Below are 22,453 nucleotides of genomic sequence, written 5' to 3' on the forward strand. Positions count from 1 at the left end.
GAATTTAGCGCTACTCCTCTCGTCGGGGTGGAGTGCAGAAATCGATTTAAAGAGCCCTTTATATCGATATAAAGGGCATTGTAGTGTGGACGGGTACAGCGTTAAATCGATTTAACGCTCTTTAAATCGATTTAAACGCGTAGTGTAGACCAGGCCCCAGAGATCACGCAGCTATAACAAAGCCCATGTTGCATGGCAGGGTTCCTAGGATCTGCAGTACAATACTGAACAGGCCACTTCTGCAGCAGCTTCTGTTTGGGATGGCCTAGCCTGAACAGCTTCCAAAAATGCGCTTTTATCAACACTGGCCTGGACCTTATGTATATTCTGTCCCTGTCCTGCGGTACACAACACGTAACGTGTTTCTGCATGAGAAACCCCAGAAGACTGACACCTCCAAGAGTGGCTGAGTTGTGTGCTGCAAACCCAGGACAGACTGAGCTGCACTGTTTTTTCCCTCCCCCGTCCCCTTCTCCTTTTTTTGTTATCATTCTATCGAGGCTCAAGGAACAAATGCTGCAACTACATTCTACGGGGTCTACGTAGTTTCTATGTTTAGACTGAGAGCCAAGCAATCTCGTTCCTTCGGTTATAATCAGGGAAGTGAGCCTGCAGGAATGATTTTGTAACAACTCCCCCACCCCATGTGGGTCGTATCGTCAGCTGGGGCTGCGCCAAAGCACTGTGAAAGAGGATAATCCGTTAGCTAAAGGAGTAACTCCGCAAACTGACAGCAGTCGTAGGCTGTTATCCTCCGTATGGGTTAACATGCGGGATGCGTTGCCATCTTGGTGGCTTAGATTTTTCTGTCCTATGGATGCTCACCTCAGATGTTCTCATTTTACCAAGTCAAAGGGAATTGCACTGCATTTGTCCATGATTTCAATGGAATTTCACCTCTTTATGCTGAGGAAGGGTTTGCACTATTACTTGTTATCTGCTCATGTACCTCTCTAGTTCCCCTCTATGCCTGATTCAGGGGTAGGGTGACCAGGCATCCCAATATTACCAGGACTGTCCTGATATTAGGGGCTTTATCTTATGTGAAACTATGTCCCCCACCCCCCACTGATTTTTCACACTTGCTATTTGTGACCCTATCCAAGGACGACATGGGTCTGTTAGACCTACTAGCTACAAAGCCTGTCTTTTGAGCTCCATTCAAGTAGCAGGCACAGTCCCCCTGGCATAACCTTGGTCAGCTGTAGAGATTGAACTGGGGGACTTCATTCTGGAGCTGAAAGCTTTTGTCTCTGGAGCTCGCTCTAAAGAGCTCTGATAGATGCTGCTCCTCTGTGGATTGGGCCCAGAGTGGAAGGTGTAACACACGGAGCTGAGCACTGCAAGCTCAACCTGCGATCTGAAAATCAGAATGTGATCCGTCTCTTACACCATTATCAGAGCGATGATTTTATGCACTAAGCATGTAACTGCCAAGGCAGAAGAGAGTCCAGCTTACTCTCCCATAGCTGTCTTAGGGCTGCAGTGCTTGAGGAAGAGTCTCTTTAGCATCTCCAAATTCCCAGGAACATATTTTGTAAGCAGACGTCCTGGGCCAGATTTGTCCATGTGGTTACTTCTGTGAAACTGATTAAAAACGACCCTGTGCGGTATACTGGCCTAATGCATGTGATCATGTTGCCCTCTAGTGGCTCACTCCACCCACTGTGGCATCCTGCTATTTTCTTGTTCTTGTTCTTGGAGAAGGTCTCCTTTACTCCAGGTGCTAGAGGCCTGTTTTTCTATGCTGAGAGTCACAGGGTCAATTCTGGATGAAGTCAGTAAACAGGTAGCGTGTTACCTGTGCATCCATTGTGCATGTGGGTCTAGTGCTTGCATGCAGAGCTGGATGTTTGCTCGTGCAAGTGTCTTCCTGATTTACATGTGACAATGAAGCCTTTGCACCCTCAATAGATGCATGTTGTTTTCATGTGTCGCCTTGATGAGCCCAGTCCAGCATCCCTGGGATTCTTTACATTGACTTCAGTGGGCTTTAGATCTGGGCCTGCATGAACAGCAGGGCTTTGATGAAAAGAGAGAGCCTCAGTTTGCACCTCTCTAGGTAGTTTTACAGCCTGGTTTTACAGCCTACCACCTTGGTTTTCAACCTGTGGTCCGTGGGCCACTGGGGGCCCACAGACTATATCTCAGATTTCCAAAGGGGTCCGCCCCTCCATTTGAAATTTTCTAGGGGTCTGGAAATGAAAAAAGGTTGAAAAGCACTGGTCTAGTCTCTGAGAGGCTCATAATCATTACAGGGTTTTATCCTCGCAACACCCTGTGAGGTAGGGAAGTATTATCCTCATCTGATAGAAGAGGCACAGAGTAGATTAAGGAACTTGTCCAAGGTGCTAGAGAATATGTGTAGCAGAGGCAGGACTCCTGAATCCCAAGCCAGGGGCCTAGCCACTTGGCCAGCCTGCCTTTAATAAAGCCTGCCTTTTCCAAGGAAAGCCATAACCTCCCCCCCCGCCCGACCCCCATTTTTCTGCTCTCTGCAGATAGCAAGGTACTGCTTGAGTATTTAGGACCAAGAGTGGAGAGTTTTAAAAAGGTTTTATTTAACTTCATCTTTCCACCCTCTTTTTTTGTTGTTTTGTTTTGTTTACTGTCATGCCAACAGAGTTCTTTGACGACTACTCCGAGGGGCGAGAATGCGTCAACTGTGGAGCCATGTCCACCCCACTCTGGAGGAGAGATGGCACGGGCCACTACCTGTGCAACGCATGCGGGCTCTACCACAAGATGAACGGCATCAACCGACCACTGATCAAACCCCAGAGGCGGCTGGTAAGGAACGGCTTGTGCCGCTCGTGTGCAGCCTGTGCACAACTACACAATAGACTCCAGAACAGGAAACACTCACTCAATCCAAGCTGTCCAGAGGCGCCTGGGCACTCTGCAGTGATGAGGCTTAGAATCCTTGGCAAAAGTTGGGAGATCATCTGGTGTTTCACTTCCTACCCTTGCTCTGTCTCTTTTCCTTTTCACCCAGCAGCCTCCTGAGCCTCTCTCTGTGCCTCCAAAATAGCATCCTGGTTTCAGCTGAGTTGTCTATGCCTGCAGCACTCTGTGATCTGTTGTACTGGCTGCATTGGCTCCTCAATGGAGATCCTATGGCAAATGGTGCAAAGTACTGTGGGACACATGGGAGACCCCAAGTGCCTGCCTGCTGCTCAGCTGAGCAGAAGGTCAGCCCTTGGGTTTACAGGGTCCTACACAAAATAACATCTACAGAGCTCTGCCCCTGACCCCCAGCTCCCTTTTCACTTTCAGCCTGGTCCCCTCCACCTCTCTCTACATTTTTACCGACGTCTACATACATGTGATGCCCACCCCCTGGCTACCTCCTGCCTGCCTATGACCTCCCTCAGCTTCTGGTGACCCCACCATCTCCATAGCCTCTGGTGGCTTCCTGTCTGAGCAAGCCAGGAGGTAGAACTGAAATGCTGGGGGTGGGAAAAGGAGTGAGACAGTTTGGTGTGTCCCAGGGCCTACGAGATTGGTGTCAGGACAGACCATGGATAGGGAATCAGGCAGGAGCTTCTAGCTGGTAGGTTAGGTGAATCTGGCTCTGTGTGTGTAAGTATTTATACCATGCCCATCCCCCTGGGATCTCTGCACCTGTCTCTGGGAAGGGCATCCTGCAGCTTCGTAGGGCCCATCTGTTGAAGGGGAGGTGAAGAGAGAGATTTGTGCCTGTCCCTGCTGGTGAGAGACCACCGTCCCCACACTGGTGCAGCTGGTGTAGATGCTCTATGCCCTGCGTGATGTCCTGGGGAATGGCCTGCTTAGCCCAAGCCCGTTTATCCCCTGGATACCCAAGACTCTGCCACAATCCTCTAGCGGCAAGAAGCCAGCTGAACAGCTCCCTGTAATGCCCCATCCCGCCTCCATGCCAGGAGGAGGGGACGTTGTCCACGTGCAGTCTCCAACCCCACCTCCTCTCCTCTATCCCACATGTGTCTGAGCTTCAACGGGCCTGTCTCTCTCCAGCATCTTCAGAGAGGCAGAAGGCAAAAATCACACCACAGCCTGAGTTTCTTTGGCTCAGCTGGCCATAATCCGCTGGCTCCGGCACCCTCTGCTGGCTAAAGTGCTTCATGGCCATGTGCTCCCGGTTTATCCTCCTAAAGTCACTTGAGCTATTTTGTGCTTTTCTAGGCCCCAGGCTGGCTTGAAACAGCGCTAGGGGTTGTAAGGAACCGGTGCACTTTGCACCTGGCGGCAGTGCTCACTCAACAGGCCTTTGGGGCACGGGACCTTGGGAGCTGCTTGTTCTTCTCAGAAACTGACTCTTCTCCAGGTTCGACGCAGCCTGAATTTGTTGCCTTTCTGGGCACGCTCCAAAGCTCCCCGGTGTTCGGGGAGGGCTGAGGTGGCCAGGATGAGGTCTTCTCAGCGAATTTGACAATGGGAGGAGATTTTGAATTGCTTTGTAATATGGTTTGGCCCCAAATCCACATTTGCTGCTTCCGTTCTGCCGTATATTTTTAAGGGAGGGCAAGGGAAGCTTAGTGCCTGGGAGAGGTGCCCAGTGTGTGCCTAGGTAACTCATTGATGAGTGTGGTGGGTCCCACACTGGCTATGTGTCTAGTAGAGCCCATGGCTGCAGTGAGTTAGCTCAGGATGTCCCGCTTTCAGTCCTTGGTCTTGGTGAAGATGGTGGCTGGCGTACTTATTCAGATAAAGAAGTTCAGTACAAAAAAGATGAGTGTTAAAAATCAACTGATTCCGTAAAGCCATTCCCTCGTCTCTATATGTGCTAGCTCAGACATTGCCGCGTGATAACTGCCGATCTTGCCACAGTGACTGCAGTGGTTGTGTTTTGAGCCAGCGTGGAAACATCTCCCCAGGTGTTTGCAGGATCTTCTCCTCACTGTGCAGACACATACAGTGTTCACCTGCCTTGCATGTTCTCTCCAAGGCTCTTGATCCACTGACGGCTATTAAGGATTGAAGCCAGGGGTTCCCAAAGGGGGTGGGGCACATCCCAAAAGTCTAGCAGGGATGGGGTGCACAGGAGATGCCTACAGTAAGGTGGGTGGGCCCCTGGTGAGGTTGCAGGGAGAGAAGACTGATTCCCAAAGGGAAGCTCAGCTTTCCAAACCTTGGGAAATATTGAATTAAACCTCATCTCACCCTTGTGGGGTAGGTGTTCTTATCCTCACTTCACACTTAGTGAAAGCAAGCCTGAGAGAGAGGACGTGATAACACCTCAGATGACTGGGAGATGTGGGACTGGAATCCACATTCCTGACTCCTAAGGCAGTGCTGTCATCTCTAGACCGGGGGGGCACAGATCAGCGTTCACGTTGCACTCCCCGTCAGTACCCGGCCTGAGCCGGGGAAGCTAATGATCCAAGCCCTGGACCAAATTCAGTGATGAATCCTGGTCACGTGCCAGCTGAGGCATGTTGCGTATTTGCTAAGAAGAAGACCACTAGACCGCATGCATGTACACTAGCCAGCTAAGCTGCTTTGCTCTACAACAGGGGTGGCCAACATGAGCCAGAATTTACCAATGTACATTGCCAAAGAGCCACAGTAATATGTCAGCAGCCCCCCATCAGCTCTCCTCCTCCCCTGCTCCTAGTGCCTCCTGCCCACCGGCAGCCCTGCCAATGAGCGCATCCCCCTCCCTCCCCACACTTGCCGATCAGCTGTTTCATGGCATGCAGGAGGCTCTGCGGGCGGGGGGGAGAAGGAGTGAGGGCATGGCAGGCTCAGGGGAGGGGGCAGGAAAGGGTGGAGTGGAGGCAGGGCCTGTGGCAGAGCCAGGGGTTGAGCAGTGAGCACCTCCCGGCACATTGGAAAGTTGGCACCTGTAGCTCTAGCCCCGGAGTTGGTGCTTATACAAGGAGCCGCATATTAACTTCTGAAGAGCCTCATGTGGCTCCAGAGCCACAGGTTGGCCACTCTTGCTCTACAAAATTGGGTGGAAACTTCAGACCAATGGGCTTTCTTGTGTTTCAGTTTTTCCCCCTTCAAGTACTGCAAGAACACTACCTGCGTCTGACGAAGTGGGTATTCACCCACAAAAGCTCATGCTCCAAAACGTCTGTTAGTCTATAAGGTGCCACAGGATTCTCTGCTGCTTTTACAGATCCAGACTAACATGGCTACCCCTCTGATACTTGCAAGAACAGTCTTTCTCATGTGGTTTCAGCACGTCGCTTTCCAGTCTCCCTGTGTCCCCTGTTACTCAAAAAGTGCAAAGGGCTGCGTTAAAGTCTGAAATAAACAAATCCGCACACATTTTCCCCATCCTCTAAAAAGCGTCGATTCAGCCTGTGCTTGAGAGGACAGGCTGGCTTTTATCGTACCTGCACCGATCCCTTCGTTTCTAAATGGACTTGCAGAAGCAGCAGCAGTTTGGATCTGGGTTTTGAACACCCTGCCGTCAAGGTGTGTTTGGATCCCAGTTTTGGTTCTGCCCATTCGGTTCGTGATCCAGGTTTCGGGGTTTAGAACGCCCACCAAGTCTGAGTGTGTTTGGAGACATGGGTTTGTTCCAGGCTTATGTACAGCAAAGGAGGGTCAGCACGTGAAGTGCACAGCAGTTGTACTAGGTCGGCGCCAGGTTCCCCGACCTTGATGCCGGTAAGTGCAGAGAGGGCAGTAAACATGTAGCCATCTGCAAAAATGGCAAGACAAGGAAATGGTGGCCATGTGGGCAAACCTGACAGGAACAGAAGATACCGTTTTGTGGGTTACAGACTCTGGACAGTTAAAAAACCAAGCAAGAAGGACTGATTTCATAGCATTCTACATGCTGACTGTGACAGCCATTTTGTCTGGCACACCAAGGATTGAACTGAGGACTTCCAGAGTTAAATACACAAGTAGCAACACCTTGAGTTAAAGCTCCATAAGTAGGCTTGTAACAGACACCTACCCTCTGTGGATCAGGCCCAGCAACCTGACAGTTGCTTACATGATTTCATCAACATTCCTGGATTTAAATGTTGGTTTTTTGAAGGAAAATATGATTGAAAAACTCATATATGGAAGCCTCTGCTTTGATCATTTATTTGATGTCAAAAGAGGGTCAGAAGCTGTACAAGTTAGAAGGCAAGAGCCCTGCCCAGGAGAGCTTACATTATACACCACTGACATCAGGGGGCCTTTGCCACTGACTTCTGGGGCAGCAGGATCGTGATTTCCTCGCAGAAGAAATCCAGGCCAGCAGGAGCCTCCGTCTTTTGTTTTGCCAGAGACTCTAATTGGCAGAATGCTTCACCACTGGATTTCCCCGCCAGAAAAATTAAAAACAAAATCAAAATCCATCCATTCGGTTCTCCTGAGCAACCCTACAATAGAAAAGCAATGTGAGCAGGTGGTGGATGTGCAACAGGTTAGAGAGGAAGGAGAATTAAGCTTCCAGACAAAGTTATTATAAGGAACAGAGTAATGATGGCAGGACATCTCAAAAATATACCTTTAAACACATGCAGTAGGGATGGCCCCAAGCCAAACACTCAGGTCTAAACACCCTCTAATTTGGGAGGCGGTTGCGATAGGATCCAGATCTTTATTTTCCAGCTGGCCCCTCTTGCTGTGATGGAATAAACCAAAAGCCTGGATCAAAAATGCCACCAAATTTCATCGCACTCAAAACGTGACTTCAGATTTGATAGCTTGGGCCCGGTTCCAGACTCGGCCTTTGTCAGGCTGAGTCTCACTTGAAGTTGGGAACAAATTAGATTTTTCTTCTTTGGCTGTGACCTTTGTCAACCCTCCCTTCACTTACAGAGAGGGCGCAAGTGTTGGTAGGAGGAGCCAGGAGCCCGTGGGTCTCTACCCACTTGTGCCACTGACCCTGTTGGCTGGCTTGGCCCATCGTTGGCTGGCCAGAGCAGGAGGCAGTGCTGCCTCAGGACCATGGCAGGGACTTAACAGTGACTGAGAGTCACGGTTCCGGGCAGGGGCGGCTCTAGGGATTTTGCCGCCCCAAGCACAGCAGGCAGGCTGCCTCCGGGGGTTTGCCTGTGGAGGGTCTGCTGGTCCCCGAAGCCGCAAAACCAGCGGACCCTCCGCAGGCATGCCACCGAAGACAACCTGCCTGCCGCCCTTGTGGCACCGGCAGAGCATGCCCCGTGGCTTGCTGCCCCAAGCACGCGCTTGGCGTGCTGGGGCCTGGAGCCAGGAGTGGCACCAGGGCTTTTGGCGCCCTAGGCGCAGGGCCAGCTTGCCGGTCCTGCGGCTCTGGTGGACTTGGTCCGCTGGTCCCGCGGCTCCGGTGGACCTGCCACAGGCGTCCCTGCGGACGGTATGCTGGTCCTGCGGCTCCAGTGGACCTGCTGCAGGCGTGCCTGCTGATGCTCCACCAGAGCCACGGGACCAGCGGACCCTCTGCAGACGCGCCTGCGGGAGGTCCACCGGAGCAGTCTGCCGCCCTCCCAAATCCTGGCGCCCTAGGCGACCACCTAGGTTGCCTAAATGGAAGCGCTGGCCCTGCCTGGAGCCGCTCCTGGTTCCGGGGGCAGGCACAAAGGGGGGTGGGGCAAGCAGGGGCAGGGCCCCCCACTAATCAGCAGGGGGCACAGAAGTCCCTGTCCCCCCCCGAAAGCCATTAAATTTTTATTCCTGCGTACGCCCCTGATCAGCTCACTTCAGGGGAGAAGTAAGCCATGCCAGCCTGGTGTAGCTTGCTTCCCGCTCTGTGCCATCTCTGCTGGCTGGCATGTTGAGTGGGCGGGGCTGGAGCGAAGACCCCACCCATTTTCCACTACTGCCTGCGCACTCCCTGTCCACCTGCATGGGAGGTGAATTAGCAGCTGCTCCCTCCCGCCCTGCCCATGCAGGGTCTGGTGATGTGGTTCTCCTACACAGGGGAGTACTATATGCTCTCAAACCCCCTTTCTCACCTGCAGGGACGCACAACTGGGCTCATGATTAAGCCCAGTGTGACTTTGGGGCAAGTCACTTTACCTCGCCGTGCCTTGGTTTATAAATCTGTAAAATGGGTACAAACCCAGTGACCGTACTGCCAGGGGTGTTGTGACGCTGAATCCGTGTAATGTCTGTAAAGTGCAGTGAGCTTCTTTGGTCCTAGTTACTAACCATCGTACAAAATATTATCAGTACAGCCATAAACCCCTGCAACAGTTGCCATGTATCAGGGAAAGCTGGAAGGGGTCTGCTCCGACCTTGAAACACTCATGCAAACAGTAAAGCTAGCAACTTGTTGACATTGCTGTTGCTTTTGTCTCTTGCTGCAGTCCGCCTCTCGCCGTGTTGGGCTCTCTTGTGCCAACTGTCATACGACCACGACCACGCTATGGCGCAGAAACGCTGAAGGCGAGCCAGTCTGCAACGCCTGTGGACTGTACATGAAACTCCACGGGGTAATGACTATGAGACACCAAGAACAAGTAACACCTGCCAGATGTGTAGTCAGGTTGCTTAATGCACTGCTGGAGGGCACTGAGCTAGTACGGTGGTGCGGGCGGTATGAGAACCTATATAAAATAGAATAGACTCTTTTTACACTAGAGATGGATGTCTTACACTCACAGGATGTGAGACAGGGTTAGTTAAAGTGGTGCCAGGTGGGAAACTACTTTATCTTACATGATCTTACTCTCGTCTGTTGGCTGATTTCCCCTCTACAACTCCAGTCTCCAGCCCCCTACACATGACTCACACTCACACAAAATGATTTAGCAGGGTGATTTAGCAAGGTGTAACTTACTCAGCCGTTTACGCCCTCGGGGTGTAACAGACAAAGGTATAACAGAATCCAATGGCTGGACATTGAAGTTGACAAATGAAGACTAAAAATGAAGGACCAGTTTTTAACTGTGAGGGGAATCAGCCGTTGGAACAACTTACCAAGGGTTGGGGTGGATTCGCTATCAATGTCAATCTTTCAAACCAAATTGGATGTTTGTCTCAAAGACGGGCTCTTGTTCAAACAGAAATTAATTCGGGGAAGTCCTGTGGCCTGGGCTCTGTGGGAGGTCAGCCTAGACGATCGCAATGGTTCTCTAGCCTTAGAGTCTGTGAATCCAAGGAAGCTGTATAATGTAATAACCCTTCTCTCGACTGTAGTCTTGTCATGGTGACAGCAATTGACTGTTTGTGAGGGTCCCCAACTGATCCACCCCAAACTGCTAGGACCACCCTGTTGGCTAATAAGCCTGAAAGAGTCTGTTTGAATGAGATCTGGGCAAGTCACACAGGCCCCATGAATTTTTAAGGTGTTACGGGCCAATTCCACAATCCTGCTCTCCACTGAAGTCAGGAACAAACTCTCTTCACAAACTCACTTCAGTGGTGCAGGATGAAGCTCTGTGTTCCGAACGCCAGATGTGGACACAGATGTGTACAATGCCCAGGCAGTCCTAGTCCTGAACCACTTTCTATCCACCTCTTGCTCCCCGCTCCAGATGAAAGCAAATTAGGGAAGACTGTCCCTGCTCTGCGTGGCCTGCGTGAATCAAAAGTCCGGGCTAGATGGTCCGAGTGTGACCCCCTTCTGACCTTAAAATCTATGACTCTTCTCTGTGTCCAGTGAGACACAGTGAAAACAACTGGCAAACCCTCACTGGCTGAACCGCAAACCCGAACCACAGGGGCAGGGGGTTGTTGGTTTTAGACACTTATTCACTGATGCCGTTAATGATCTCCATTCCCTGAGATTGTATGCGGTGTTCACTTCCAGATGGACCTAGGCCGAAGAGAAACGTCTAGTCTCCACTTAAAATTAAGGCTGTGAAAAGTTTTGTGCTGTGACTGGGTCAACTTAACCCTGGTGTAGACACAACTAGGTCGATGGAAGAATTCTTCCATTGTCCTAGCGAAAGCCTCACAGAGGGGTGGATTAACTACAGGGATGGAAAACCCCCTTCTGTCAATGTAGGAGTCACCTTCTTACTCCCCTGCATCCAGTGAGAGAGAGAGAGTTGCTTGTGCTGAGCTGGGTGTCAGCTCTCTGACATCGCCAGCCTGGTAGCTATGCAAACAACCTCCTCTGCGCTCTGCCAGCCCTTACTTTGCCTTGCAGGTTAACAATAAGTGCAGGCTAGTTCCTGAGTCCCTTGAAGCATCCCCTGTTGTAGCCAGCCCCTTCTCCACTGAACGCTACAGAAATACCAGATCTGCTGTGCCCAAAGTGTACACAGCAGCTTGTGTGAGTCAGCTCAGGATCAGCACCTAGCTTCATGTGACAGACTTTGATATATTTATAGTGAAATCGAGGATAAGTTTATTGCCAAAGATTCAAGAGCCTGTGAGAGAGGAGAATGAAAACAAAAGGGCTCTGTATGAAACAATATCACAACAGGCTTTATAGAGACTAAGCTTATCTGGCTACCAGCTCTCTAAAGGAGTCTAATTTCTCCCAAAATCTGTTGCAGCATCTTCCAGCAAAGTGGGCAAAGATCCCGTTTTCATGAATGTAAACACGTTCACTGTCCATTTCCTTCCAGGGTGCAGGATGAAGGGATGGCTTATTGCCTTTTGCTTATATTCCCAGAGTTCATTGTCTGTGCTCTGAGTCAGGATAAACCCTGTGGTGTATTCTCCTGTGTGCCGCTGTCCTCTTGATTTCACATCCCCCTGTTGACTTTGTTTACACATGTGTAGCCGTTGTGTTAGCTTTCAGTGCTTGATTTGCATGCTGATCCAGGGACAGGTGAATAAACATCTTGTGTCTGACAGAGTTTATCCAGTCTGCCTTGACACAGACTTTAAAATCCATTTTTAGTGTACACACCTGACTTCTGACAGCATGTCTGGTCCTGCCTTTCACAAGGATATTAATGACCAGTGTGACCCTGGCTTTCATTTAAGACCTCACCTGATATTCTTTGGTGGACCAGAATGGACAGATCAGGATCAGAATTTTCTTGTAGCCCCCTTGGCAGTTGGAATTGAGGGGTTTTGGAGTCACAGATGTAACCAGCACCTGTGGCTGGAAGTCAAAGCTAGACAAATTCAAGTTAGAAATAAGGCACAATTTTGAACTGTGTGGGTGGTTAACCAGTGGAACAAACTAGCAAAGGCAGTGGTAGATTCTCCATCTCTTCGAGTCTTCAGAGGAAGAGCGGATGCCTTTCCGGAAAGTATGCTCTAGGCCTGATCTGCACCTAAAGCTTATGCAGGCATATGCTGCATCTGAGCTATGTCAACATAGGTGCAGAGATAGATTTAGTCGTGATAAAATTCTCTGGCCTGAGTTATACAGGAGGTCTGAGTAGAAGATCTGATAATCCCTTCTGGCTTTATAACTGGTGACTCAAAGCCCTGGATGCAAACACACTATTATGTAAAAAAAAAAAAAAAAATTCAGATCCGGATCTGGAGCCAAACTTTGCAGCCAGGGCCTGTCTCTAGTCTCAATTCAATTACTGCCGGTCAGTAACTTTTTAATTAAATCTACTGATTACCTGAAATCCTGGGAGGCAGAGATGTAATCCCAGTACGTTAGGTTGTATTGCGTACATACTGAAAACAGCATGCTTTGCATTTGGGTTCCTAGGTCCCAAGGCCTTTGGCAATGAGAAAAGAGGGGATTCAAACGAGGAAACGTAAGCCGAAGAACCTTAACAAATCAAAGACACCAGCAGGTGAGCGTTAAACAAGACGGGTTTGTGTGTGCGTGTAGGAGCAGCATAGTATCAGAAACTCCTTTAAAACTAAATTAAGAATTCTGCCCTCTGAACCAGACATCCCCAGATTTAGCCAACAGGTAGCTGATCACCATTTGATTGCTGTGTGGTGACCTATGTGAAATGAGTGCTCTCGGTCGGGTTCCCATCATCACTGGTACTAATTAGCACCTGTAATGTCCTGGTGCCATCCCTTCTAGGTTCCCAATCGGGGCTATGGAACAACCACAGAAGCTACTTCCCCCAGAGAATCATTTGGAGGTTTTACACCAAGCCCTGTTTTATGCTGACACTGGACTTCGGGAGATCAGCTGCGACGAATTTTTTTGCCATAAATGATTTTTTCCCTAACGTTTTTTTCAAAATCTGAAATTTTTCCTTCCTGCTCTGCCAGGGATAAAGAGTATACGGAATGAGAGGCAGGAACACTGTAACTGGGGAGACACGAGTAATTTACCAAATGAGCAAATCTCCCAACATCCTTTTCTTTTTCTTTCCAAACCTGGTTAAGATCTTTGAAGGTCTTTCAATGACAGCAAAACCCTGCCTATGAACAGAGTTCTCTTTCCCCAAACCACAAACACTTTGCTATGTTTTTTGTACTTAAAGCTCCTTTGCTGGGAAGCCTGGTTTAACTGCTGTTTTCTCCTAGGACCATCCAGTAGTGAGAGTCTTACGCCCACCACCAGTTCCACCAGTAACACCAACACCACCGCCAACACCGAGGAAATGCGCCCCATAAAGACGGAACCGGGGCTTTCATCTCATTATGGGCACCCGAGCCCTATTTCTCAGGTAATGAAGCAGAAAGAAAAGATCAAGAGATATGTGAACTTTAATATAAGTAACTTGAGGAGAAAAGACACACTCAGAACCTTCTCTGAAGGCAAACAGCCATTTGCTCAACCCAAGGATCTGAAAGGGCACATGGGGTGAATTTTACTCCAGTGCAGAGTTCCCATGGCTTGCATTTCACTCATGTCACCATGTACTGTGAAATAATCTCCCCCTCCTCCCCCCTCCCCAGCTTTTTAATTACACGGGATGGGTCTGAGCCTCGAGCTAGAGGCAGCCGTCTTGCTGACAACCAAAGTTCCTTGTGACCCTGGCTATCTGACAGGGCAGCCGTGTGGGCCTCACACCAAACTGTGAATCCAGGCTAAATTTTGAAAAAATGCCCTGGGGCCCAGTGTGGGAGATTTTGTGGCTTTTATTCTAAATTTGCAACACTAAGGGCATTTTTACATTGGGAAATATACCAAAGGGGTGAAAGTAAATCATAAATGGGACTCTAATTCTGGAATAGGAGTCCCCACATGGAGGCTTATACTAATTATTCTTGACTTGCTATTTGCATAAATATCCACGTGTAGACAAACCCTTAGCTGTGCTGTTTGGTTTTGACCTGAAACAGGCAAAATTTGGCAGTTTTGACTTAGTTTCTCTGTGAATTTGTGGGCTTGCTTAAACCTGAAACTCAGTGCAGTGAGCACAAGTCCACGTAAAACAAAACTGAAAAAAGTGAGCTGAACCACCTGAGAATTAAAATCACCAGAATCACACAGCTCTAAGCTGTGTGACAGACTTGTAATGATAAGTTTATTTGCAGTATATTTTTCAGCCACTAGATGTCTCTATGTGCCTTATACAGTTCCGGGCAGGGTGACGTCCCTGGTGAATAAGACAGACAAATCTGGAACCTGATCTGTGTGGAAGCCTGTTTATTTGTACCTATTGTTGTTTATTTTAATAAATCTTTCTTGGTTAAGAAGCTATTTGATTCCCTATATCATAACAAGACTAATATTCGAGACTGAGCTAGTTTAGCTCCTGTTAAACTCATCCAAAGATCGCTAATGTTTAAATAAAAGGTTCAGTGTAATATTTGAGCATTCTGAGTGTAAAATCAATATTAAAGAATACATCAAATAATATTAAATCATCATCATAAAATGCATATTTTTATGGACTTTGCTGGATTGATCTAGTGCTTCCAGTATCGAGCCCACAGTAATGTAGCACTGACTACTCTGTGCATGCGCATGCTATTAATCAAAGGGTAATTGGGTCTCAAATCTTATACCTCTGGGTGTAAAACGGTCACCTGTAGAGGTCAGTAAAGAACTTGGTGCACTCTCTGCAGTGTTATAAATGGAGTGGGTTCAGAGGAAAAGGGAAACTGGTTTCCTCTGAAGCATCACATATCAGGCATTGAAGCAGGATATCAGATTAAATGAACCGATGGTTTGATTCAGTATTGCAAATCTCATGTCTCTGCATGTACATATTAGTGGAACGTTAGACCTGTGGAAAGTGAAATGCTTTTTCTTTGCCAAGGCAGGGTCCTTGTTAGTTTGAAGCAATTAAAAAAAAAAAATCTTTTCACTTTTACATTATTTGTAGGCATTCTCAGTCACCGCGATGTCTGGGCACGGATCTTCTATTCACCCTGCTATTTCAGCCCTGAAGCTTTCCCCACAGGGCTACCAATCAGCCATCAACCAACCTCCACAGGCCAGCTCCAAACAGGACTCCTGGAATAGCCTGGTCTTAGCCGAAAGCCATGGAGACATCATAACTGCATAACCTCTTCCTCCTTCCATGGACTTCGGGCTCACCCGCATGAGATACAAGACACCACGTGATAATCGAGCGAAAGCTGTTTGCTTTTTTCGCTCTCTCCTCGAGGTAAATATGGTGGAATTCTGGAAGAACAATTCCATATGGCATTATAAAGATGACTTCCAGGAACAGCTAATACTAAATAAGCAGAGAAGACCCCGTTTCAGAATAACAGTGGCTGATCTGAAACTTTCCCTTTAAACAAACCAGATTGTAACCATTTTCTATGAAACAGCCAGAAACAAAGACAGGACTCGGGTGTTTTTTAAACTTCCGGCTTTGACATCTCGGACAGCGATGGCACAGAGACACTTTCTTCTCACCGTCCATTCATTTCCTGACCAGGTCACCCCAGGAGAAAATGCCATCACCTTGTTATCGCCCAAAGGCAGAGATTTGATGACTTTCCATTCAGCAAAGCCGGCTCCAGGACAATTTGTTGCGTAGACTTAATCTGACACAACTTTGTCTGCTTTCGTGGATTTTAATACCGTGATTCAGTTTAAGAAGAAAGAAGAACTCAGCTTGCACATCTACCAAAACCTCCAAAGCTTTGTTTTCATGTTACCAAGGAGTCAGAGAACTGAGCCATTGTACTTATTTAACAGTAACGATTTTATCTTTCCCAGTTATGGGACTGTGTTTCCAAAAGGCTGAGCCTGGAGAAGGTCTCAGAGCCAGACTTAATGCTTCATTGAAAGTCTTTGCGAGTTACAGGGGAAGAGACCCAGAGTGTTTATGAAAAACATGGCGGAAAATGTTGGATTCTGCCTTTTGAGATAGCGAGGTGCCTGGCTCGAGGATCCCTAAGGCAGGGGAACACTGTGATTGCCGCCGTAACATGGTGCTGCAATTGTGTATGACCCTGTGGCCTATCACAAATCATTATTTTACATTCTTTCTGATGTTTTACGTTGCCATTGATAAATCTGATTTTCTTTTTTCCAAGGCAGTATCTGCCTTTTACCCCAGACGCAGACCTGTCCCCCCGCCCCATGTCCAATCAAAGCCAGTTAGCAATTCAGCTTTCCTAAAGGCATCGCCATGGGCAGAAAGCTGCTTTGTGATCAACCACTGTGTAACTGAACATCATAAGCAGGGGAAAATCTCATTGCCAGCTACGCACACAGCTGTGATGTCCATGGGACAAGCTTAATAACATGTATTTTTTAAATATGAAGAGACTAGTGTTGTCTCCCCACAAGGCCCAGAAGAGTGGCTGCCCCATGGAGGGCCAGCCCTATTTGTCTAGGCAGAGAACTTCTTGGGGCCCTTTTGAGCAACCAAACAGGTCCCTCATCTCCTTCTGTACCCCTCAGCTCTCAGGCACCCATCTCTCCTCTCGTCTGCCCAACCTTTCTCTCTGTCCTCCTTAGAGTCAAAACTCGACTATGTAAAGCACTGAAAGATAATATGGGGGGGGAGATTGTGCCCCCCAGATTCATATACAAAGGGGTCCTCGGTGTGTGAGTCTCTCCTGAACAGATGGGGTGAAGGAGGCCCTTAAGCTGTCACCATGGCAACATTCTCCATCTCCCTCCAACCCTCCAAAGGCCTCTCTGTATGTTTGAAGTCAACACCAGGGTGAGTGGGTGGCCAGAGATGGTGCTGTTTTGTCTCTCCACTGCAACTTTGCTGGCTGGTGCGATGCCCCTTTAAGGGGGTGTTCCTGGGGCAGGCGCAGCTGGGGAGATGCTAATGGAGCTGCACTGACAGGGACTGGGAGTGAGGGATGCAGCGTTGCAGTGGAAGCGTGGACCCTTCCTGTTCTCCTGGGATTTGAATAGATCCTTGGAGATCCGCAGGGTTTCTGGATGGGTTCCACAGCTGATTGCAGGTGGGTGGTAACTGCACCCTCTGGTGGCGGAACAATGTGGCAGGAGATCTTTGTGATGTTTTTCTCACCATGAGACACCTCCCGTTGGGTATCCTGCAGTAGGGAGGGCATGATCCAGACAATAATAAGGAACAGTCTTGCGCAGGGCCCATGGGAATGGATTCCATGACCTGCTAGGTCTTTTCCATCTCTAACTTCTAAGATTCCTAAAGTCTCTATCTCCATCACCCCTCATCCTCTTACCTTGCAAGGACTGGTGTCAAGCTTGGTCTTATTAACGTCTTCATTAATGATCTAGAAGGGGCAGTACCTGAGGTATTAATAAAATCTGCAGATGATACTAAATGATCTACAGATCATAGTAAGTTGCGAATGGTAGTGAGGGCAGAATAACGATAGACGGTACTAGGCCTAATTAAATATATGGGAGTTTTTCTGTTGACTTCAGTGAGCTTTGAATCGGGCCCGTAACGAGGTTAAAAATATGGTCAGAAAAGAATAACAGGGCATTTAGGCTGGAAAAATACAAGCTCCTATACCTGGGGGGAAATAACACAAAAGACAATGTGATTTTGAGATGAATGCACAGAGGCAGCAAATAGCTGACAGCATCTCCCTGAGCATGGATGTGGTTCTTCTGGCTAGGTAGCTCCTTCCTTCACTGAATCCTTCAGCCAGAACTTCTCCCTGAGTAACAGCACCTCTTTAAATCTGGTGAACTCACTGTCCACCTGTGCCTGAAACTGTCCAGTATATTCCTTTCCCTTAGACAGGGCTGGTGCAACCATTTAGGCGAACTAGGCGGTTGCCTAGGGCGCTGAGATTTCAGGGTACCAAAAAGCGCCCCCCAATTTTTTTTAAATGTTTGAGCAGCCCTGCTGCTAGGACAGGGTCAAGGTGCTGCCGCGGCTGCCGGCAGCCCAAGGGGTTCCCTGACCCTGGGTCAGGGCACCGCTGCAGCAGCCAGCAGCCCAAGGGGTCCCTAGGTCAGGGCGCTGCCGTGGCAGCTGGCAGCCCAAGGGGTCCCCTGACCCAGGGTTAGAGCGCCGCCACGGCAGCCAGCAGCCCAGGGTGTCCCCTGGGTCAGGGTGCTGCCGCGGCAGCCGGCAGCCCAAGGGGTCCCCTGACCCAGGGAAACCCCAGCCTGTCGGCTGCTGCGGAGGCGCTCTGACCCTGGATCAGGCCACCGCCGCAGCAGGCGGCAGCCCAGGGGCCCCCTGGGTCAGGGTGGCAGCCGGCAGCCCAGGGTGTCCCCTGGGTCAGGGCGCTGCCGCGGCAGCCGGCAACCCAGGAGCCCCCTGGGTCAGGGCGCCGCCGGAGGGGTCGGCAGGCAGCTCCCGTGGAGCTGCCACAGTGGTGCCTGCGGACGGTCAGCTGCTCACGCGGCTCCGGTGGACCACCCGCAGGCACCACTGCGGCAGCCCCACCGGAGCCGCAGGACCAGCGCACGGGGCGGCGAAATTGCTGTCCGCCTAGGGCACTCAAAATCCTAGTGCTAGTCCTGCCCTTAGAGAGATACATGCTCACACAAACACACCTTGAACTTGACCTAAAGTAATGCCAACCTCCGGGGACGTTTAAAAGTAGGTTGGGCAAAACACTGGTAAATGTAGAATTTCAAGTATTGTACCTTGATGGGGAGCAGGGCCTGGCTAGATGGTCATTTAGCTGCTTGCCATCTCTGGAATCTAGGACCCAGGGGCAGCTCCAGGCACCAGCACACCAAGTGCATGCCTGGGGCGGCAAGCCATCGGGGTCTCTGCGAGGGCGGCAGGCAGGTTGCCTTCGGTGACATGCCTGCAGAGGGTCCACTGGTCCCGCGGCTTCGGTGGACCTCCCGCAGGCGTGCCGCCGAATCCGCGGGACTGAGGACCTCCCACAGGCAAGCTGCCGAAGACAGCCTTCCTGCTGTGCTTGGGGCCGCAAAATACCTAGAGCCGCCCCTGCTTGGACCCAAAGCAAACAGAATGTTCCTTTCTCTTTGTGAGTCCATTCAGTGGTTTGCCCCAAGAGACATAGGCACCTGTGAAGGAGGGAGATCTGGGGGTATGAGGAGAGCAGTTTTGCTACAATAGGCAGAAAAGTGAATTGTTTATATATTCTTCATGTATCCTTAGTTCTCTCTCCATTGTACACAGCAGAAATACAGATGAATCAAGAGAGCTTCTTGTTCTACTGCTCTTTTAAATCATCCAGCGCTGCTCTCAGATGTTTTAGATCCACAGCCTTAGACTTCTTCCTACCCAATAGTGTTGTTGTTAATCACGTTTATGATGGTAGTGCCTAGGGATCCACTGGGAACGGGGCCTCACTGTGCTAGGCGCTGCATAAACCCAGAGTAGCAGACAGTCCCTGTCCCAAAGAGCTCACAATCTAAATTGCTGTTAGACATTAGCTAGAGACTAAGCTAATTATTATTCCTATTTATTATTTGTATTATTTTAGCTCCTAGGAGCCCCGGTCATGGACAAGGAGCTGGTTGTGCTAGGAGCTCTACAAACACAGGATGGGAAATCGACATATTAATTCAAACGCAAGGCTGCCAAGCAATTAGTCTGTGAAGGCCAGTGGTGGGCTGAATGTCAGCTGCAAGACGTAGGACCATGTACAGATCCTTCTGCAGGTCAGAGCCAGTTTAGCAGGGGGTGATGTTGAGAGAGGCAATCATATTTATTAGGCTGATGAATCCTAGAAATGGGGGAGATCTGAGAAACCTCCTAAGAGGTGTTATGAAGCGATGAGGTCGGAGTGCAACAATCTTTCGGGGGTTTGGTACAACCTACTGTAAAGTGAGAGTCCATTTATAAATTGGAGGGGGTGTATTTCAGCCACTCCCTTCTTTAGTTTGGAGGGGAGGGGCTTGGATCCAGGATTGGGGGGAGGAGGAAATTTGTTTCTTTGGTTTTGGTTCTGGCCTATCTCTAATTACAATAAGATGAGCAGGTTACTGAAAGCTTATAAAGACAAGATTATTTATTATTTGTATGACCAGTGGTTTCAATCAAGACCCCATTGTGTTAGGCGCCGTGCAAAAACTGAGCACCCCGTCCTGCCCTAAAGAGCTTAAAATGGAAGGCCCCTGATCTTGCAAAAATTCACTCATGTGAGTAGCCCCATAAAAATCAGTGAGGTTCCTCACATGAGTAAGTTTATATATGTACTTTAAAGGTTTTCAGGATCAGGGTCTAAGCTGCAAATACCAGTAAAATCAGACCTCTGCTATGAGCCCTTTGGCAATATAGGGACATGCGGAGCCGGTATCCATGGTGGATACTGGTGGGTTAGAAAGGTCATTTACCAGTACTAATTGTCTTTCCTCTTTGTGAAAGTGCAATATCTTTAATCACTGATGCATTTTTTGATCAGAAAAGATCTGTATTTCGATTGCAGTCTTACTGGCTGATTGGAACGTCTCTGATCAGGAAGCGTTAAGGAATTTTGAAGGGGAGTTGTAATGCTGATCAAGAATTCTTAATGTAACTCTGAAGCTGTGACTATGTTGTGGGGTTTTTTTGTTTTTCTTTTTCCTTTTGTAAAGTTTGATGCTTCCCAAACTCATCGGGAAGGTCCCATGAAAACAAACTTATTTGTAAGGGGGGGGGGGGAAATGAACAAGCTGTAATTATTTAAAGATGTAAAAATATATATATTATGAATTAGTATGGCTACCAATCCACATAACTTCTCCACCTTTCGAACTAATGGAAATAAAACAATGGTAATAAAAATTCTTTCTTATGGGAATTTGCACGCTGAATTCTTGTAATGAATTGATTGGAAATATATATAAGTGTACAGATGATGTAGAGTGTCAGTGAGCTATTGGCCTGAGCCTGGTATGTCTTGTGAAAAATAATAGTGTGTAATCATGTAAGACTGCAACATAATGCTTGTGTACAAGGGGCTTGAATTATGGTTCTGACATTTCCGAACTGTTGAATGCTTGACTTTGCAACCTCCATGGTCTTTCAAGTTTTTCTTAGTATACTATTGATTTAGTTTAGGCTGACCAGGAACTGCTTTAAATTAAACTTGAAATAAATGACTTTTAAACCAAAGGATTTAACAAGGCTGCACACGTGTTTGAGCACCTGCGCAGTTCCTGGGAACTCAATGGGCTACTCACATGCCCAAAGTGAAGCCTCTGTGTGAGTCTTGGTAGGATCAGGGCCTTTTAGTCCGGTGCCAAGTATCAGAACGGTACAAATAAATAATGAGGAATCCGGTGACACCTTAAAGACTAACAGATAAATCTGTTGTTTTTATTCTGGTGACACCAGGCCTGTGCAACCCCCAGCTTTTGACTGGAGGCACAAGTTTCCAAACCTGTACTCTCCCCAGCTGAGCCTCAGGATTGTAGTCAGCTGCTGCGTGGGTGTGGCCAGTGTGTGAAATCCCACCCTGCCTTCACCACCCAGCCAATCAGGCTGCCTCTCTACATTTAGCTCCTCTCCTCTCCAATGAAAGAGCCACTGATGGGCTGGAGTGGGGGGCAGTGGAGAAGAAGTTATGATAGTGCAGCTGGTGAGCAAGGAGCCCAAACCAGTCTCTGAGGCACAGAGGAGGACTGGGGGGTACGGAGAAGGAAGAGGAAGGGAGCTGATGGGATGAGGAAGCTGGGGGAAGAGGAGGAGGGGGGCTCAGAGTGGATGAGGCAAGAGAAGTATGGCTGAGGGGGCTGGGAGAAGGTAGGGGAGGAGGAAGACTAAAGAACCGCTGGGGGTGAAGAATGGGTGGAGTATGAGGATAGGTTGGAAGATAATGGAGGAGCAGGATGGGATTGGGGTGGGAGGGAGATGAAGAAAGTGAGAGAGGAGGACAGGGGAGAACAGAAGAGACCAGAACAAGGATGAATAGACGGGCACAATTGGGAGTTGATGGACTGGGATAGGGATGGGAGGAGGGAGGTGAGTCCCACACTAGGGAAGAAGAAGAGAGATGGAGACGGGGGAGAGGTGATAGGATATGGGGGTGGACTAATCTGTGTGTTCCAGAGGGGTGATGGATTGAGGGGATTGTGCAATAGGGTGCCTACTTGGGAGCTGGAAAATTTGCATGTGCTTTTTGTAGGGCCAGCATAGGCTGGTCTGACACACGATTGCCCTGAAAGGGTCAGATCCTCTGATGCACCCAGGAACAGATTTGTAAAAGTATTTAGGTGCCTAGTGGGATTTTCAAAAGCATCTAAGTGCCAAAAACTCATTGATTTCAATGGGGGATAGGTGTCTAGATGCTTTAGAAAATCCCACTGTTTTTATGCAGGACCAAGAGGGACATGCAGGTAACATCTGTTTTGCCATCTTTTAAACAAGGCTAATGGTATTGATTTCCTTTGTAAAGCAGCATCTACTGATGAAACACCCTGTACAAGAACCAG

The 22,453-nt window shown here is 48.9% G+C and overlaps 1 protein-coding gene across 1 annotated transcript; it reads left to right on the plus strand.

The window, feature by feature from the left end:
• Window positions 1–2,613: 2,613 nt before the first annotated feature.
• Window positions 2,614–15,203, plus strand: GATA4 (GATA binding protein 4). The gene is made up of 5 exons (XM_032763515.2): window positions 2,614–2,790; window positions 9,225–9,350; window positions 12,488–12,575; window positions 13,270–13,412; window positions 15,021–15,203. The coding sequence occupies exons 1-5, from the start codon at window positions 2,614–2,616 to the stop codon at window positions 15,201–15,203; spliced, it is 717 nt and encodes a 238-aa protein (XP_032619406.1).
• Window positions 15,204–22,453: the final 7,250 nt, after the last annotated feature.

The sequence above is a fragment of the Chelonoidis abingdonii genome, chromosome 3 (genome assembly GCF_003597395.2).
Source record: "Chelonoidis abingdonii isolate Lonesome George chromosome 3, CheloAbing_2.0, whole genome shotgun sequence".
Classification (NCBI taxonomy): Eukaryota; Metazoa; Chordata; order Testudines; family Testudinidae; genus Chelonoidis; species Chelonoidis abingdonii.

Bases quoted from the DNA above. Each gene is read 5' to 3' on its own strand.
- GATA4 (XM_032763515.2), top strand. From the start codon at position 2,614: ATGCCAACAGAGTTCTTTGACGACTACTCCGAGGGGCGAGAATGCGTC. The intron at 2,791-9,224 runs GTAAGGAACGGC...CTCTTGCTGCAG, and splicing joins TCAAACCCCAGAGGCGGCTG to TCCGCCTCTCGCCGTGTTGG. The intron at 12,576-13,269 runs GTGAGCGTTAAA...GTTTTCTCCTAG, and splicing joins CAAATCAAAGACACCAGCAG to GACCATCCAGTAGTGAGAGT.